At 38.1% G+C, this 14,974-nt stretch overlaps 1 protein-coding gene across 1 annotated transcript; it reads right to left on the bottom strand.

Annotated features, from left to right (window-relative positions):
• Positions 1 to 13,128, bottom strand: LOC5577326 (SET and MYND domain-containing protein 5). The gene is made up of 3 exons (XM_001656353.2): positions 12,955 to 13,128; positions 12,522 to 12,898; positions 1 to 813 (listed from the first exon to the last, which is right to left on the bottom strand). The coding sequence occupies exons 1-3, from the start codon at positions 12,988 to 12,990 to the stop codon at positions 48 to 50; spliced, it is 1,179 nt and encodes a 392-aa protein (XP_001656403.1). The 5' UTR covers positions 12,991 to 13,128; the 3' UTR covers positions 1 to 47.
• Between the last annotated feature and the right edge of the window lie 1,846 nt (positions 13,129 to 14,974).

The following is a 14,974-nucleotide window of genomic DNA, read 5'->3' as shown; positions in this document are numbered from 1 at the left end:
TTAGTTGATTTGAAATGTATGATTGTATATTTTTTCCCTTTCCAACACTAGTCCGAGTCATCGTCCATGTCGTCGTCGTCGTCCTCCTCCTCATCGTCCGAAGTCTCGTCCGGATCGTTAACCTGACTGTCGCACTTCTCGCACTGACATTGGAACAGGTAGTTCTCGCTGAGCATCTTTTGCCGCGAATGGCGCGACCGTTCCAGAGCGCACTCATCCAGATAGGAAATGCAAATCTCTTCACCTACCTTAATGTCCCTGGTGGCCGTTAGTGCCAACACGTTGTTCGAATGGGGAAACCGACACTCGACGTTTGGCGAACAGCTGTGATTGACCTTGCTCTGGTAGCTGTACAAAGCCGATCCTTCGTTGTTGAGAAAGGTGCCCACCACCTCGTCCAGTTTGTTGTACAGATTGTCGATCAGTATGTCCACAGATTCACGCTGCTGGTCCGGTAGGTCCAGCTCCGACACATTACGCACCCAGTCCGCAAATGAGCTCGTCCCAATGCCTTGACCATTTGTTCCGATCAACGCTAGCAGCGATCGAAATCCGCTCAGGGTAAGCCACTTCAGGCGCTCGTCAGCAGTCGGATCGAATGCTCTGCTGATCAGCTCGTACAACTCGTCGATCTGCTGCGAGAAGTTCTCGCCCAACATTTTGTGGAAAATCATCAAATCTTCGTTCATGGTCTGACTGACGAAGTCGTCGAACTTGGCGCGCAGTCCCGCAATGTCGTCACTCTGTTTGAACATTCCGATGATTTTGATCACCAGCTGGATGCTGGACGTTTCCGGAGGATAGTGCGTTTTCCTAAAAACGTACAAATGCGATTAATAAGACCGTTATAAACCGCTATACTAGAAATCGCAAGGCCTTATGCTTTGAAATAGAGGCCGGAAAGAGACCGAACAGCAACAAAAAAGAGACTAAACGGGAACCAAAAAAGTACAATACATTAATCAAAAAATAATCCAAACATGGAGCAGGACATGAAAGAAGACCCATAAGAATGTTTTAGAAAATCCAGCCTATCTATAAATATTTTTATGTTTTGGGAATTACAAGTGTTACTGCTTATATAATTGTATGCATCTCCCAAGATGTTTGCTTAATGCTAATTGTCCAAACGATTCATTTATTGATTCTTCAACGGTCTTTTGAATGTATTCTTTTATTAAAATAATTCAAAATACCCTCAAGAATTCAATGTGAATTTTGTAGGGATAACCCTAGAAATCTCTACAGAAACATCACCATATACATGAATTCCTCCGAAGATTCGATCACAAATTTCCCAAGAAAATCCTAAAGCTCGTCCAGTCATTCTTCAATCGATTTCGCTAGGGTTTTTCTCAAAATTTCCGTTAAGGGTGTTTTTAAGAACTCAAGCAAAAGGTTTTTTCCAGAGATGTCTCTAATGATGTCGCCAATGCGTAGGTACGTGCTGTAATATTGATCCAGGGTGTCCATTCAAAATCAGTTTTCCAATTCCCGGATTTTTCCCGGATGCATGAAAATTTAATGAAACCATGATTCTTTGACTTAACATTTTCAGGACGTTTGATTCAAAATATTAATACAGTCAACTTTGGGAGTGGGCCATTTGGCATAAAGCCATTTGGCATAACGCCATTTGGCATAAAGGACATTTGGCATAACGGACATTTGGCATAATTTCAATATATTTTCTGTACATATTTAAATTGAAGATTTTAGCATTTTATTACTGTTTCATTTTAGTAACAGCTGAAACTGTTTTATAATAATTTATTTATTCTCTTCTCTGGCAAGCTGCCGAAAAAGCACAACAAGTGCGGTATGAATCCTTCAGAAGATTCCGGTTAAATCATACCACCGAATTCAATCGGATTGTAAACTTTGTAGATGTATTTTATACGACTTATGTTGACTTCCAACGATCTCGCTTACTAATAGACGAAATACCGATAAAGGAAAAATGGTGAATTTCTTTCTGATTTTATATGCTCAGGTGATGACTTTTGAGCATGTGTGAATATTCAATAAATATGGATTTATCTCATTTCGTCTATTAGCAAAATCGATTTTGAACGAGATAGAAAATATTGCTGTGTGCGTTTGAAATGCAAATATCAAATGCGGGAAAACCAAACGCGGTAAAATTTTTAATAAGGAAGGCGTAGTCAAAGAGTGATTTTCTTTGCTATGTTGGCGGTGACATGGATCATATGGTTGCTAAGTATCCTTTGGCTACTTTGTGTTACCGCATTTGCAGCTCAGTTATACTGGATTTCCACGTCAAATGCAAACAGCAATATCATCTTCTCTTAATTTTGCTCAGAGATACTCGAAAGACTGCAAAATCATCAGGTGGGAAGAATCATTTTCTTCAGGTGCTCATAGTTGAGATACAAGGCACACAAAATATTAAATTTTAAGATGAAAAACTCAAATAACATGAAAACCATAAGAAATACAACTATGGCAATGTTGTAGCAAATGATAAGTATTAAAACTTTGTAGAACTTAGTAGGCCAATAAATCGAAAAAATAAAACACTTGAGAGCAACGATTTTTTAATTAAAAATACTCAATTATCGCGGCTCTTAAGCAAATCGTTTGCAGAGTTGCTCGCTGTCACTATCCACGCCAAAAACTTGCTGATTTGTACAGGCAGACTGCGATACAATACGGATCATTCTATATCACATCAACATCATGCTGTCTACTCGCCAATGCATTGATGATTGATAGCGATAGACTATGGATATCAATGATGGGTTAAGTTCAATTTTAAATTAAGCAAATAAAATGGCAACTTATCAATACGATATTTTCGATAAAGCTGCAGATGAATTGAAACTATGTGTTGGTCACAGAAGAACAATAATAGCTTGGGGAAATGTCACTTATTCTTCTTCTTGGCATTACGTCCTCATTGGGACAGAGCCTGTTTCTCAGTTGGGACTCAGCATGGCTTTGCTTTGTAGCCACGGACTCTAGCAACTCGGCTAAGGAAGGGCCCCAGGGAGGAGGAGAATTGTCACGTGATCACTCATTCTGAATTGATTATAATCTAGAGTGCGATGTCGCATCACTGCTTATGGTTGCCAAATCAAAGTGATATTGATAGCTCGCAACTGATATTAATAGTTTATGTAAATCAGCCACACGCTGTTATGACTGATATTGAGCAACACTGATCATTTGCTACAACTTTGCTGAACATACCAACTCACGATTTGTTAAAATAAAGAAGTTGGCCTATACCTACTTCAATCTTGTAATCATCGTAAAAAAATTTGGCCGAATGCCGTTTGGCTGAATCATGAAAATAAAAATCAAATAACACCACCTCTGATATGTAGGCTTCATAAGTGTGACCCGATAACTGATAAGCTAATTAAATTGTTGTTTTTCATAATGTGACGGGACGTAATTTTTTGTCACTCTATAAGAGCTCTAAGAGAATGATAAAATCGACCCGTTAATTCAGGACGAAGTTGTGAACTCCTCACATTGCGTCAAGACTCTGAGGTGACGGTTAATTCGCCTCTGGAATACCAAAGATGTAATAAGGTTTCAAGTTTTTTATTGATTTCATCAGATTTTTTTCTTTCTTTTGCACATAGGCTATTCATTCGAGTTATACTATTAAAAATACAGGGTGGCAATCAAACCGGGAAAACGGGAAAAGCGGGAAAAATACGGGAATTCGATTCTACCGGAAAAAAGACGGGAAAACCGGGAATTTGAAATGGATACCGGGAAAATCATGTTGAACGACGTACATTTTTGAGCTATAAATATACAAACCAGAAGTTGTGGAAAATCTTTACACTATGCGTCTTAAACATGTTTCACTTTGCTCACAAAATCGCTAACCAGGATTTGAAATATTTTTCAAATCTTTCCACTACTGCCAGAAATAACATTTTTTGAACTTTTCTCAAACTTTTTTGACTTGATGTTTCGAATCAAGGTTCAATCATTTTTTTTCTTAAAATCAATCAAAGTATCTAATTTATCATTCTTTAAAAAAAACGACAAGGAAATAATAAATAAAATATGCTTCTACATGTGTGGCTTTGTTTAATTTTCATCTTAAACTTCACACTAAGAATAAATCACAGATTTCTATGCGATTTCGCCGAAATCTCAACAGCAGAAATTATTATTAAAAGCAGCCTTTCTGGCGCTTTTCTGACAAATGGTGATGAACTAGCCGTAGGCGCTAAAAATCACCTTAATAAAGAACGAAAAAACTAATCGTTCGGTGATATGTAACCGTTCGTGAAGCTAGAAAACGTTCAGCTGTCAAAAGCACCGAAAAGCTGGGTGTTATTTTTACAATTTTTCTGTGGATTTTTTGTTCAATTTCGTAGATTTTACCATACGTTTCAGTAAGTTTTAAATTTCCGGTGATGACTTGTTTCCATTATTGGCATTTTATAGTTCTTCCGCCCAAATAGCGCGAACAAAATTGATGATTGAAATGAAAGCATTCAACAACAGGAGCTATTTGGAATCTAAACTTTTTTCGCAGTTGTAAACATGGCCGCCTAATGAATTCACTGATTATCAGTTTGAATTTCGGTATATCGCAAAAAGATGGACTTTCACCGAACTTTAAGTTAATTTTTCACAGACTTTTGTAAAATTTTAACTTTCACCGAATTTTCAGTGAATTTTTGACAATTTACCTATGTTGAAACCGCTGTTGTTCAACAGAAAAAAAAGTTGAATCATATTTCACAATACGAATTCTGTGGATTATTTAACAGATTTTTATGTTTCATCCTAAGTGTGTTCTTTGCTTTATAGAACTCTTTATTTTCATGAAGAAGAAATAGAAAGATTAGAAATTGAGTTAAAATATCTTCGATTAGCTAAATTAAAAACCGGGAAAATTTTAGTGATTGTACCGGGAAAACCGGGAAAAAAGCGGAAATTTCAAAATAGAAACTTGGTGGCTACCCTGAAATAGTTCAGCTTATATTTTAATTGGGAATTTTACCTTCTTTAAATCATCGAAAATTATTTGTAGTTGTACTGATAAAACTATTATATGCATTACACTTGCCTAAATTTTCATAAGAGATTTTTCCTTCTTTTGTTCATAAGCTGTTCTTTCAAGAGTGAAGTATTTCTCATAATTATTCATGTTAAAGCTTATAATAAGGGTATCAGGGTTAATATGCACCCCAGGAGTAAAACGAGTTTTCGGGGATTCTACAAATATTTTAGAAAAATTTATACATTTTTCTGGAAGTTGGATTTGTAAAATTGCATGTTGTGGGTCACTCCTATCCGCCCTTGACGATTTTTTTTCCATTTTTTTTTACAAATATTCATAAAAGGCACCGTGGGGTTGTTTTGCCTCAAGGGTGCATATTACCCCAGATTCCCTTACGTCTTATTCAAAACACATTTTTTTACCTCAACTTGGGTGAGTGTCATTCTCCTCCTGCTTGCGTATAGCAATAAACGACTCGGGGAATATTTAAGTCAAAGAAACCAAGACTTGTGGTTGCTAGAGCTATGACATATATTACTTAGTACGATCCGAGGGATCAAAACAACCAGATCCAGCAAAAGGACGAATAAGTCTTAAACCTTTGTGGTTACAGTCAAAATCTAACTACAAACATCATGAATTATTGCTTACATTTAGGATGTTCTTCTTTCAGTACGAAATGTTTCTTGAAATACTACTAAAAAGTTAATTATGTGTATGTTAATGATTGTGTAACCTTATTCATGAATAAGCTGAATAAGTTCTTTGAAATTCATTATAAATCCATGCTAGTTCACTTTTGTTTTCAATTTCGACCGAACGGCATTCGGTCAAATGGCATTTTGCCAAATGACCCGGAACCGAAAATTCTGAACATATTATCAGAAGTAACTATGGCTCTAAAATCAATAAATCGAGACGAAAACCTCATGTCCGTCTAAATTAGCTTCCTGGACCAGTGTGCACTGGTTGATCGGGTTCGTTGGAACACGAAATGTTATTTAGAAGATAATTGTAGTAACAATGTTGCTGCATTTTTTTCTTCTGTTTTACAAAGTCATTACCTTGTTTTCAGTTTTTAATTTCAAATTAAGAAAATTGCGTCGCTGATTGACACCCTAGTTCATCTTCTGTTATCCTGTTTAGTCATGATATTTATCTAGAGATTTACCCTTCTTTTAAACATAAGGTATTCTTTCGAGGGTTATGGCTATAGCGATTCGACGCGTTATTTTGGAATTTGCCCTTCTTTTTAACATGACTTTTTCTTTTGCGTAATATTGCAACAGTTTTTTCATATAGAAAAAGGAATATCTGAATTATTATACCAAATAACCCTTACTTTTCAGATGGTTTGATATTATGCCAATTGATTCTTACTTTACACATGCCTTGATATTATGCCAAATGACCCTTTATTTTCACATTGTTCATAATTATGCCAAATGACCGTTATGCCAAATGGCTGTTATGTCATATGTCCTTTATGCCAAATGGCGTTATGCCAAATAACCTTATGCCAAATGGCTTTATGCCAAATGACCCAGACCCGTCAACTTTCGTTCGTTGCACTAAACCTTTAGCCCACTTAGTGAAAGACTTTCACTAATCGGGCTGAGTTTCGAGCTGACAAATAACGTAGAACAAAAGAAAAACAGAGCTACCAACATTTTTTTTAAGGCACTCCGTGCTTGTGGTCACTTACTGTGCCGGAATCATTTTTAACTAATCTATATTTACATCTGCTTTCACTCTCTTCTGCTCTTTTGCTCTCACACCGAGCAGGTAGGAGAGTGCTCTGCAGTTGGTCCAATCGATTTCCATAAGCCATAGTCCAGTGGTCCTCAGTCTAACTGGTTATGCGGGCCATCACTTAGCTCCTAAAACATGTCGCGGGCCACCCGATGTTAAAATGTCTATTTTATAAGTTCCATAAAAACGACCAGTGAATCAATTGTCACCCAACATGCAGCAACAAAATATTGTCCTCTCCTATTTTTGTTGTAATCATTCTATTCCACAACAACAGTTGTTCATCACTAAAACAGAATATGACAATGATCACTCACCGCGTGCCCAGCTAATTTCTAGACTTTGCATTTCAATTTTCGAGAACTTTCTCCGTGTTGATAAACATTGCCATATTATCTAACAGCATCCATAAAACTAATTCGATTTTGTGTTTAAAATCAAGAGTTGAAAAGGTTGCAACAATGTTGCCTCCAGTGACTATGATGACTTTTGATTGTATCCCAATCCGCAAAAATTAGGATAAACGGTTGTGAGCGCGCTTGCTGTGTTATTTATTTTTCGGCTGTTTTGATGACAGTTTGATTCACTGAAAAGGACTCTACTACAGTTAAGGCCCAATCGTAATGATAGCACAACGGAAAGCGGAACCGGTTCGCCAGAATGAACTATTATATGCTTGTCGACTCAGTGTTGGTTCACTTTCCTAGGTTAACAGCTCAGTCAAATTGGTGTGATTCATGCTGGCGAACCGGTTCCGCTTTCCGTTGCCGTTTTGTTATCATTGCTTTTGGGCCTTTACTGCCGACTGCCGACCAAAAAATCTCTCGGCATGACTCTGTTAGTCGACTTTTTCGACAGTTGTTACTAAACTTGACTGGATCGACAGGTGCCTTCTGAAATATGCATGTCTATTGTGTTCGGCAGTTACCAAGTTATAATATTTCCTAGTAACACCGATGTCTCTGGATTCTCAAGAGTTTGACCTTCGTGCAAAGTTAAATATCAGCATAATCATAAGATATCCAGAATCAAAACATCACGGTCATAAAAAATCCAGTACCGATTCACAGATAAAGCTGTGGAGTATTTCTTCAAAGATTAAACAAGCTTCAATAAGGGGCCTATTTTGTAAATCGAGCACATTCATGTGACTCGTCTGTAATCACTGTCGATCAAAGTAAGCATGCATATTTCAGATGTCACTCGTCGACTCCCATAGTAATCCAGTCACATAGAGTGACAACTGTCGAAAAACTCGAGTGACAGACCGTGTCGAACGATATTTTTTGGTCGACAGTGACTCCAGTCGAGTCATTTTGATCGACTCGACTTATAAAATAGACCCCTAAGTGTCACATTTTTTTTCCACTCTCTTTTAAATAGTATAATTGCACCATCAGTGTAATATCAACAATTAACTTCTATGTCATAAAATAATAAGTCATAGCAAAACTAAAACTTCAGCGTAATTTTTTTTTTTTTTTTTTTTGTATGGTATTCAGTTGGAGCTGCCTGACAGCTTAACTTGTCAAGGCTGAACCCTCGGTCTGGCTTTTGCCAAGTTTCCCCTCTACCAGGACCAATACTCAGACGGACTAGGCAATGGCGCCCACATGAACACTGTTTTTTATTAGTACTGTGCCGTGGTAGTTTTTGAAAAGTACCCATGTTCCCTTGCTTCTGAGAAAAGGAAGCATTGTGAAAATCAGCAGCTCCATCAGAATTTGTTTGAAATAGTAGTGTAGTAGTGTCATTACTTATACTGTCAAGTCGGAATGGTTTTGAATAATCTGTCATTCAAGTGCTATTCTTATTACTCCTGTCTTTTACGTAAGATTAGGGTCTTAAATGTCAATTGTCGTCTAGTCTTAATAAAATTAGGCTATTTAGTAGAAGTTCAAGTAAATTTCATTTTTGTTGTTAAAAGTAATTATTGGTCATTACGTTCATATATCCTTAAAGAAAAAAGTCACTTTCCTTGTTCAATTTCTCAAAACTAGCAAGTGTACCCTAATGATCGATCTCAGCGTCTTACTTTCCATAGTCATTTTTATAGTGAATATTTAAGAGTAAAGTTACCTTAGGCTTCTATTACAGTCTCCTACAAGATTCACTTTTCGGTGGCAAATGCAATGCTTCACAACGCCTACTTTCTACTTGTAAATTTTGCGAAAATGAAGCTGGAATTAGATTATTTATACCGTTGTTACAAAAGAGGTATTTCTTATTATGGTGATGTAAAAACCATAATAAAATAAGATTATCGCCACTTATTTCTACTCAGTGAATCTACTAGTCATTTTCCTCAGAGTAATATTCCCTACGTCGTACATGATAACGATGTGTCTAGCTAGCTAATAGTAAGAGTGGCTACGGATCATTCTGGTTAGCAAAAGGCAAACTAAACGTCGCGAATAGTATTAATGTCCACTTCGAATAGATTAATTATTTGAAATGGGCATCAATTCTATCAATGACGCAGAATGTCCGTTGGATCACATCCGAGATATTATTGCGTCTATGCCATATGAACTATGACGCGGCTTTAAGCAAAAAATGCCAAAATGTGATACCACCACTACAGGTTACGCCTTTGGTTTCCATCATATGGGCTAATGGATTATGCCCTCCCATCGCGGCAAGGTCGCATAACCAAGGGGAGGGAACTAAAACTTCTGCGTAATTTTAGAATCAAAAAAAAAAAAAAAAAATCTATTTCTATTTTTTCTAATTTTCTATTAAAAAAATTATATTTGGAAAAATCTAAAGAAATAAGAAATTGTATCTATTGCTCTAAGAATCTCGATAGCCATTTTACTGCTCAACACGTGGTAAAGAAGAAAATCTGAAAATTAATCGACTGGCCCACTACAAAAAAAAAAACGTTCGTGAGATTTTACAGAATATAAATGTTTAACTTCTGAAAGCGCAACATGTGGGCCGCACTAATTTAATATCCAAAATCACTCCGTGGGCCGCACAATACCTTGATGAGGGCCGCATGTGGCCCGCGGGCCGCAGTTTGGTGACCACTGCCATAGTCCATGTGGCTCTTGCGGTGGTTCGTTTTGCCGTGTTCCTGAGTCGTTTGAGGCTACCCGGTCAACCAGTCAGTGATTTTCGATAGCGATCGATATAGATTCGTTTTGAACCGTTAGCGATCACCATCGTTGGTCAAAGATCTATAAATAATTATGAAGATTGGTTGGTCGGGTAGCTGCCTGCGAAGTGGGTCAGTTTGTCTCAGTCACCATCTGATACTGACAGAGGATGGATGTGCTTAGGGGAGTCCGTGCGGCGTCTTCTGGTGGCTGGACGGGTTATTTTTTTAGAGGGGCTGGGAATTGAATCCATGACCTTCCGCTTATGAAGCGAAAGCGTAACCTCATGGCTACGGACCCCCTTAGCTACCAACATTGATAAATTGCGTGTTATGTCAGAAAATGACGTTTGCCTTCGTTTTAGGTGGGCTATACTGATCCTCTTTGCACAACAGTCCCATGTTGGAGAACGACAAACTGAGAAAAAGACGATTTAAATGTGGAAACAATTTCGTTCCATTTTGAGTCTCTATTTGGACTAAAATGTGTTAAATTTCTACATATCACTGTTTGTTGAGTACACAAAACAACCCAATAAACTTCTTTTGAATTCAAGTTGAAAATTTGCCTTAAAATGCAGAAAAATCGCAGCGAGACTGTTATGCGATTATATACAATATAATATACCAATGTATTTGCATATCAATCCCATCATGTTCATCGGCTCGTTCGACAGCTACTAAAACACTCATTGTTATTGATGCACTGGATGTTTCATTTGCTTTTTATGTTCTTTGGCCGTAAAAAATAGTTATTATAGTACAGTCAACTCTCCGTAACTCGATGTTAAGGCGAATATCGAGTTAAGGAAACATCGTGTTAAAGAACACAAAATCCGTGTAACTTTGGTTAAAGAGACCATCGAGGTATCCATGAAAACCCACATTTACTACACGTTCTATAACTCGATATCGAAATACGGAATAACGAGTTACGGATAGTTTACTGTATGTCAAAGGATGAATCACCAGATAAACAAAAACATAGGATTAAATACTTTCTCAAAACACAATGGAATGCGCTTACAGTCATGCACTCAGGCAAATGGATTATCGATAAACATAGGAACCCCTTATGAAAATTTGCCACAAGAAATCGGGTTGAAATTCATAAATTTACCTTATGAAACTGAAATTTGAAAACAAAAATAGTTTTCGCGGCAACCTGGAATCGAACCAAGAACCTTGCGATCGATAGGCTCGTGTGTACACCCCGCGCCTATCGACGCCTTGATGTGGGGTGATGCTGAAACGATACATAAATTGTTCGTATTGCAATAATCGTTCCACCTTTCATAAGGCAAAATGTATGAATTTCGATAGTCCAGTTCGCTGCGTGTGAGTCCCAGTCATGAGAGACCCAGATGATCATCTTTTGGATAATGCGGAAATGGAATCCGATGGAAATGATTCGAGATGTTCCAGAACAACCTGATTCAGGACGAATCTAGCTAATCCAGCACAGAATCATTACAAAATTTAAATGAAAAATGTAGAATGAACTTTATTGTATTATTTTTGTTCCTTATTTATTTTTATTCCCCTCATACCACCCAAATGGTTAAGTACGGACATAAAATAAAATTAATATGAAATGAAAATCTGTAATGCATCGTAATTGAAAATACATAATTATGTGTGATATCCACTAATTTAAAAATATTTTCGAAAAAACGTGAATACATGATATTTACAATGCCGTAAACAAATCTGTATTAAATACAGTCAAACCTCCATGAGTCGATATCTGAAGGGGCCATAGACTCATGGAAACATCGAGTCAAGGAACCCAAGTCCGAGGTTGGAAAACAGTGCGTTTCGACGGCGAAGTTTTCACTGAAGCCCTGAGGCGCGAGCAAAACACTCTGAACCTAAACGGTGAAGAGCTAGTAGCTGTGATATCACGAGCGAGTGATGCTTCCATGCCGAGTAAAGCCCCTTCCAGAGAGGCCGCCGGTGTACTGGTGGTGCGAATCTATTGCAAATCTTCGAGCAATCTGCCTTCGGGTTAGACGAAGATTGCAATGCGTACGCACAGACGCACAAAAAGAAGAACGCAGTGTAGCATTCAGAGTGGCAACGTTAGCTCTTAAAAAGGAAATCAAAACTCGAAAACCACGAAAACGAAGTTATTAACTGAGTTATTATAACGAAAACCAGTTATTAACTGAGAGCTTTCATTCTAGCTTCTAGAAAGCTATATAGATGGTAGAAAGATAACTGAAAAATAGGCGTAGGAACTTCTGGAGGTAGTAATTAGATAGGTAGCCTACGTAATTCTTGCATAACTTCTTTAAAAATACAAAGACGAAATTCTCCAAAAACTTTGAAATAAAACTGTGTGGGTTTTTTTTTTGGGATGAATCCTACGGTAATAACTGGAGAATGGAAGTATCAGTGGAAAAACCTACAGAGGAAATCCTGAAATAGCTCCTGGAAATTACTGGACGTAGTAGCGTTGAGGACCTCAATGATTTTTTTGAGACAAATTCTGGAAAAAAATTTCAAAGCACATTTCGCAAAATCGCTGAAGGAATATTAGGAATCTCTGAAACTCTAGAAGACTTTCCAATGAGAATATAATGTTTTTAGAGACTAGCATTCAAATAGTAACAAAATCTCTAAGATGAGACCTGCTACCAGCCCTGTTATAAACCGTCAACTACTTACTTCCAAAATTCGACGAGTGCATTTGTCGGGTGCTCGGAATTGCCCTTGGCCGCACCCAGGCACAGCACCCGGTGGTACAGTTTAACGGCGTTCTGCAAGCACTCGTCGCTGCAGTAGACTTCCCGGCAATCCGGGCACTTGGTATGACCACCCAGTTGTTCCTGAATGGGGCAGCATTCCGCGTACGGCAAACTGATGCTGTAATCGTTCGTCAACCGGCGAACGTTGGTTTCGGCCGTCTCCAGCGGCTTCAGACAGTACTCGCACGCCAAGTAGCCATAGATATAGTTCCACGAAAACTGGGCCGACACCAGCGGCGGTTCCTCGAAGAGAACGGTTCCCTCCTTTATGGGAGCAGTGGCGTACAGCCCTCTTCCCTAGAAGAATCAGAATTAGTTATTCCTAAACTTTTCACCGCAAATCCATCATTTACCTTTAGAGACGTGGTTCGCACTTCCACAAGAGACATATTTTCATCGGATTTTTCCCGATAGGCTTCTTTCGGAACCGCTTACTGGAAGCACTTTCACGTGCTTTCTTCTTTGAGGTTGCTGGCGGCTGATGCCGAGTCGAACCGCACGAAGAATGTTTATATTTTTTTTTTATTTGGCAGGAAAAGGGCCCATCACAGAGTACGGAACGGAACGCTGTAAATTTGACGTTTTCCTGTAAATACACACGCACAAATCTCTTCACTCAAAGTGCTCAAAATATACTTGACAGAGAAATTTTGTATCTAAATTTTGAGTTTACTTTACCCAAAATTAGATATTTGGATTGCTAAGAAAAATGTCCAGTCTATAATCCATTTTACGAGACGTTTTTGAACAGCTGATCGCTTATTTTATGAATGAAATTTTGACAGAAGGCGGTATCGTAGCGTGTGAAAGTAACAGCAATATCATCAGTTTTGTCGTTTCGTAAAATGGTCTATATATAGGCCTTTTCACAAGACGTTTCAAATCAGCTGATTCGGAAGTTGTTTGACAGTTCTTGGCCTTTTCATGTGACAGCTCCGTGTATGCATTTGTTTACATCTGCCGAATAGCGGTGCATACACGAGCCTGTCATTTCCGAACAAGAACTGTCAAACAGCTTCCGAATCAGCTGATTTGAAACGTCTTGTGAAAAGGCATATACTGTGTTTGCATCAAGGTTTTTAAAATGATACCTTGGTTTGCATATGAATGAATCAGTGAAGGTAGTTTTTGCCAAACAAAGGCGCCACTGTATATGGGATTTAACATTGTGACAGCATTGCACACAAGGCTACGGTGGCGTTATCTATGCTTTCCATAGCGGCCGTTTTGGTTATTTTAATGATCCATTCAAAGATACTTGAATATTGAAATAACATCAATGATGTGGAGGTAAGGACAGCATGCGATGTTTGGTATTAAAAGGTACGGTAGAAGTATCAAATAAGTATTTGTGATAACATCATTTTGGAAATGGTAGTTGAGCAATGCCAACTTCGGTAAGTCGAAAGTTCACGAAGCTGCCGGAGATGAAGTCATGTTTGGTAAGCTGCGAACAAAATTGTTAGCAAGCTTGTCATCACTATCAGCTGATCGTGACTAATAAATACAAGCAAACACATACTGAGAGCCGGACCTGTCCCGGTCAACCATTCAGTGATTGGGGTTCATTCAAATATTACGTACCGCAAAATTTGCCAATTTTAGACCCCCTCCCTCCCCCACGTAACAGCTTTTGTATGGAAAATTTTAAATTTTTGTATGGACCGTAACACTATGTAAGACCCCCTCCCTCCCCCTGTTGCGTTACGTAATATTTGAACAATCCCTTGTCGATAGCGATCGATATAGATTCGTATTGAATCGTTGGCGATCGCCATCACTGGACAAAGATCTATGAAGAAATTGTAACACTGGTTGATCGGGGTTAAACCACTAAAAATGAGATGAAGAAACGCTTAAGTTTAGGCCAAAAACACATGTTTACTCAATTTTCAAATGTTTTTCTTTTGTTTAAGTCCAAAAAACATTTTTTTAGATTTTGCCACACTTCTTGGCTTAAACTCAAATTTTGGGTATATTTTGCTTTCCGTGTCCCTTCCGAAATGTCAGATAGGAACAACCCCAGTGTTAAAACTAAAAGCCCTGTGATGTTTTTGTCGATTAAGCGAACGTCAAACACAGGCTATCGACACGATGGAGACACCATCTTCTATGGTGACAGAGGGCTTGTTTGGCTTGTCAGATAGATCGGGCCCGGGACATCCTATCTACTGCAAATCGCTGCAGTTGATATAGGGCATGTCCATTGCCTGGTCAAACATGATCAAAAGTGTCAAGGTTCATTGATGGACCCAATTTTTAAATTTAAGTTTAAATATGATGTAGCCGTTATTTGAGCGGGAACAATTGCTAAAGTAGTTGCGATAACATGCTCTTTCGTGTCATTAAATAAAAACAAGATTTCAATAAACA

The sequence above is a fragment of the Aedes aegypti genome, chromosome 3 (genome assembly GCF_002204515.2).
Source record: "Aedes aegypti strain LVP_AGWG chromosome 3, AaegL5.0 Primary Assembly, whole genome shotgun sequence".
Lineage (NCBI taxonomy): Eukaryota > Metazoa > Arthropoda > Insecta > Diptera > Culicidae > Aedes > Aedes aegypti.
Note: the sequence above shows the minus strand (reverse complement) of the source record. Positions and strands in the feature narration are given on the sequence as shown.

What these genes read in the sequence shown, in the direction of transcription:
- LOC5577326 (XM_001656353.2), bottom strand. Translation starts at nt 12,990, where the DNA reads ATGTCTCTTGTGGAAGTGCGAACCACGTCTCTAAAG. An exon ending in TGCGAACCACGTCTCTAAAG is followed by an intron (nt 12,899 to 12,954) that starts GTAAATGATGGA and finishes TGATTCTTCTAG; the next exon opens with GGAAGAGGGCTGTACGCCAC. An exon ending in GCACTCGTCGAATTTTGGAA is followed by an intron (nt 814 to 12,521) that starts GTAAGTAGTTGA and finishes GTACGTTTTTAG; the next exon opens with GAAAACGCACTATCCTCCGG.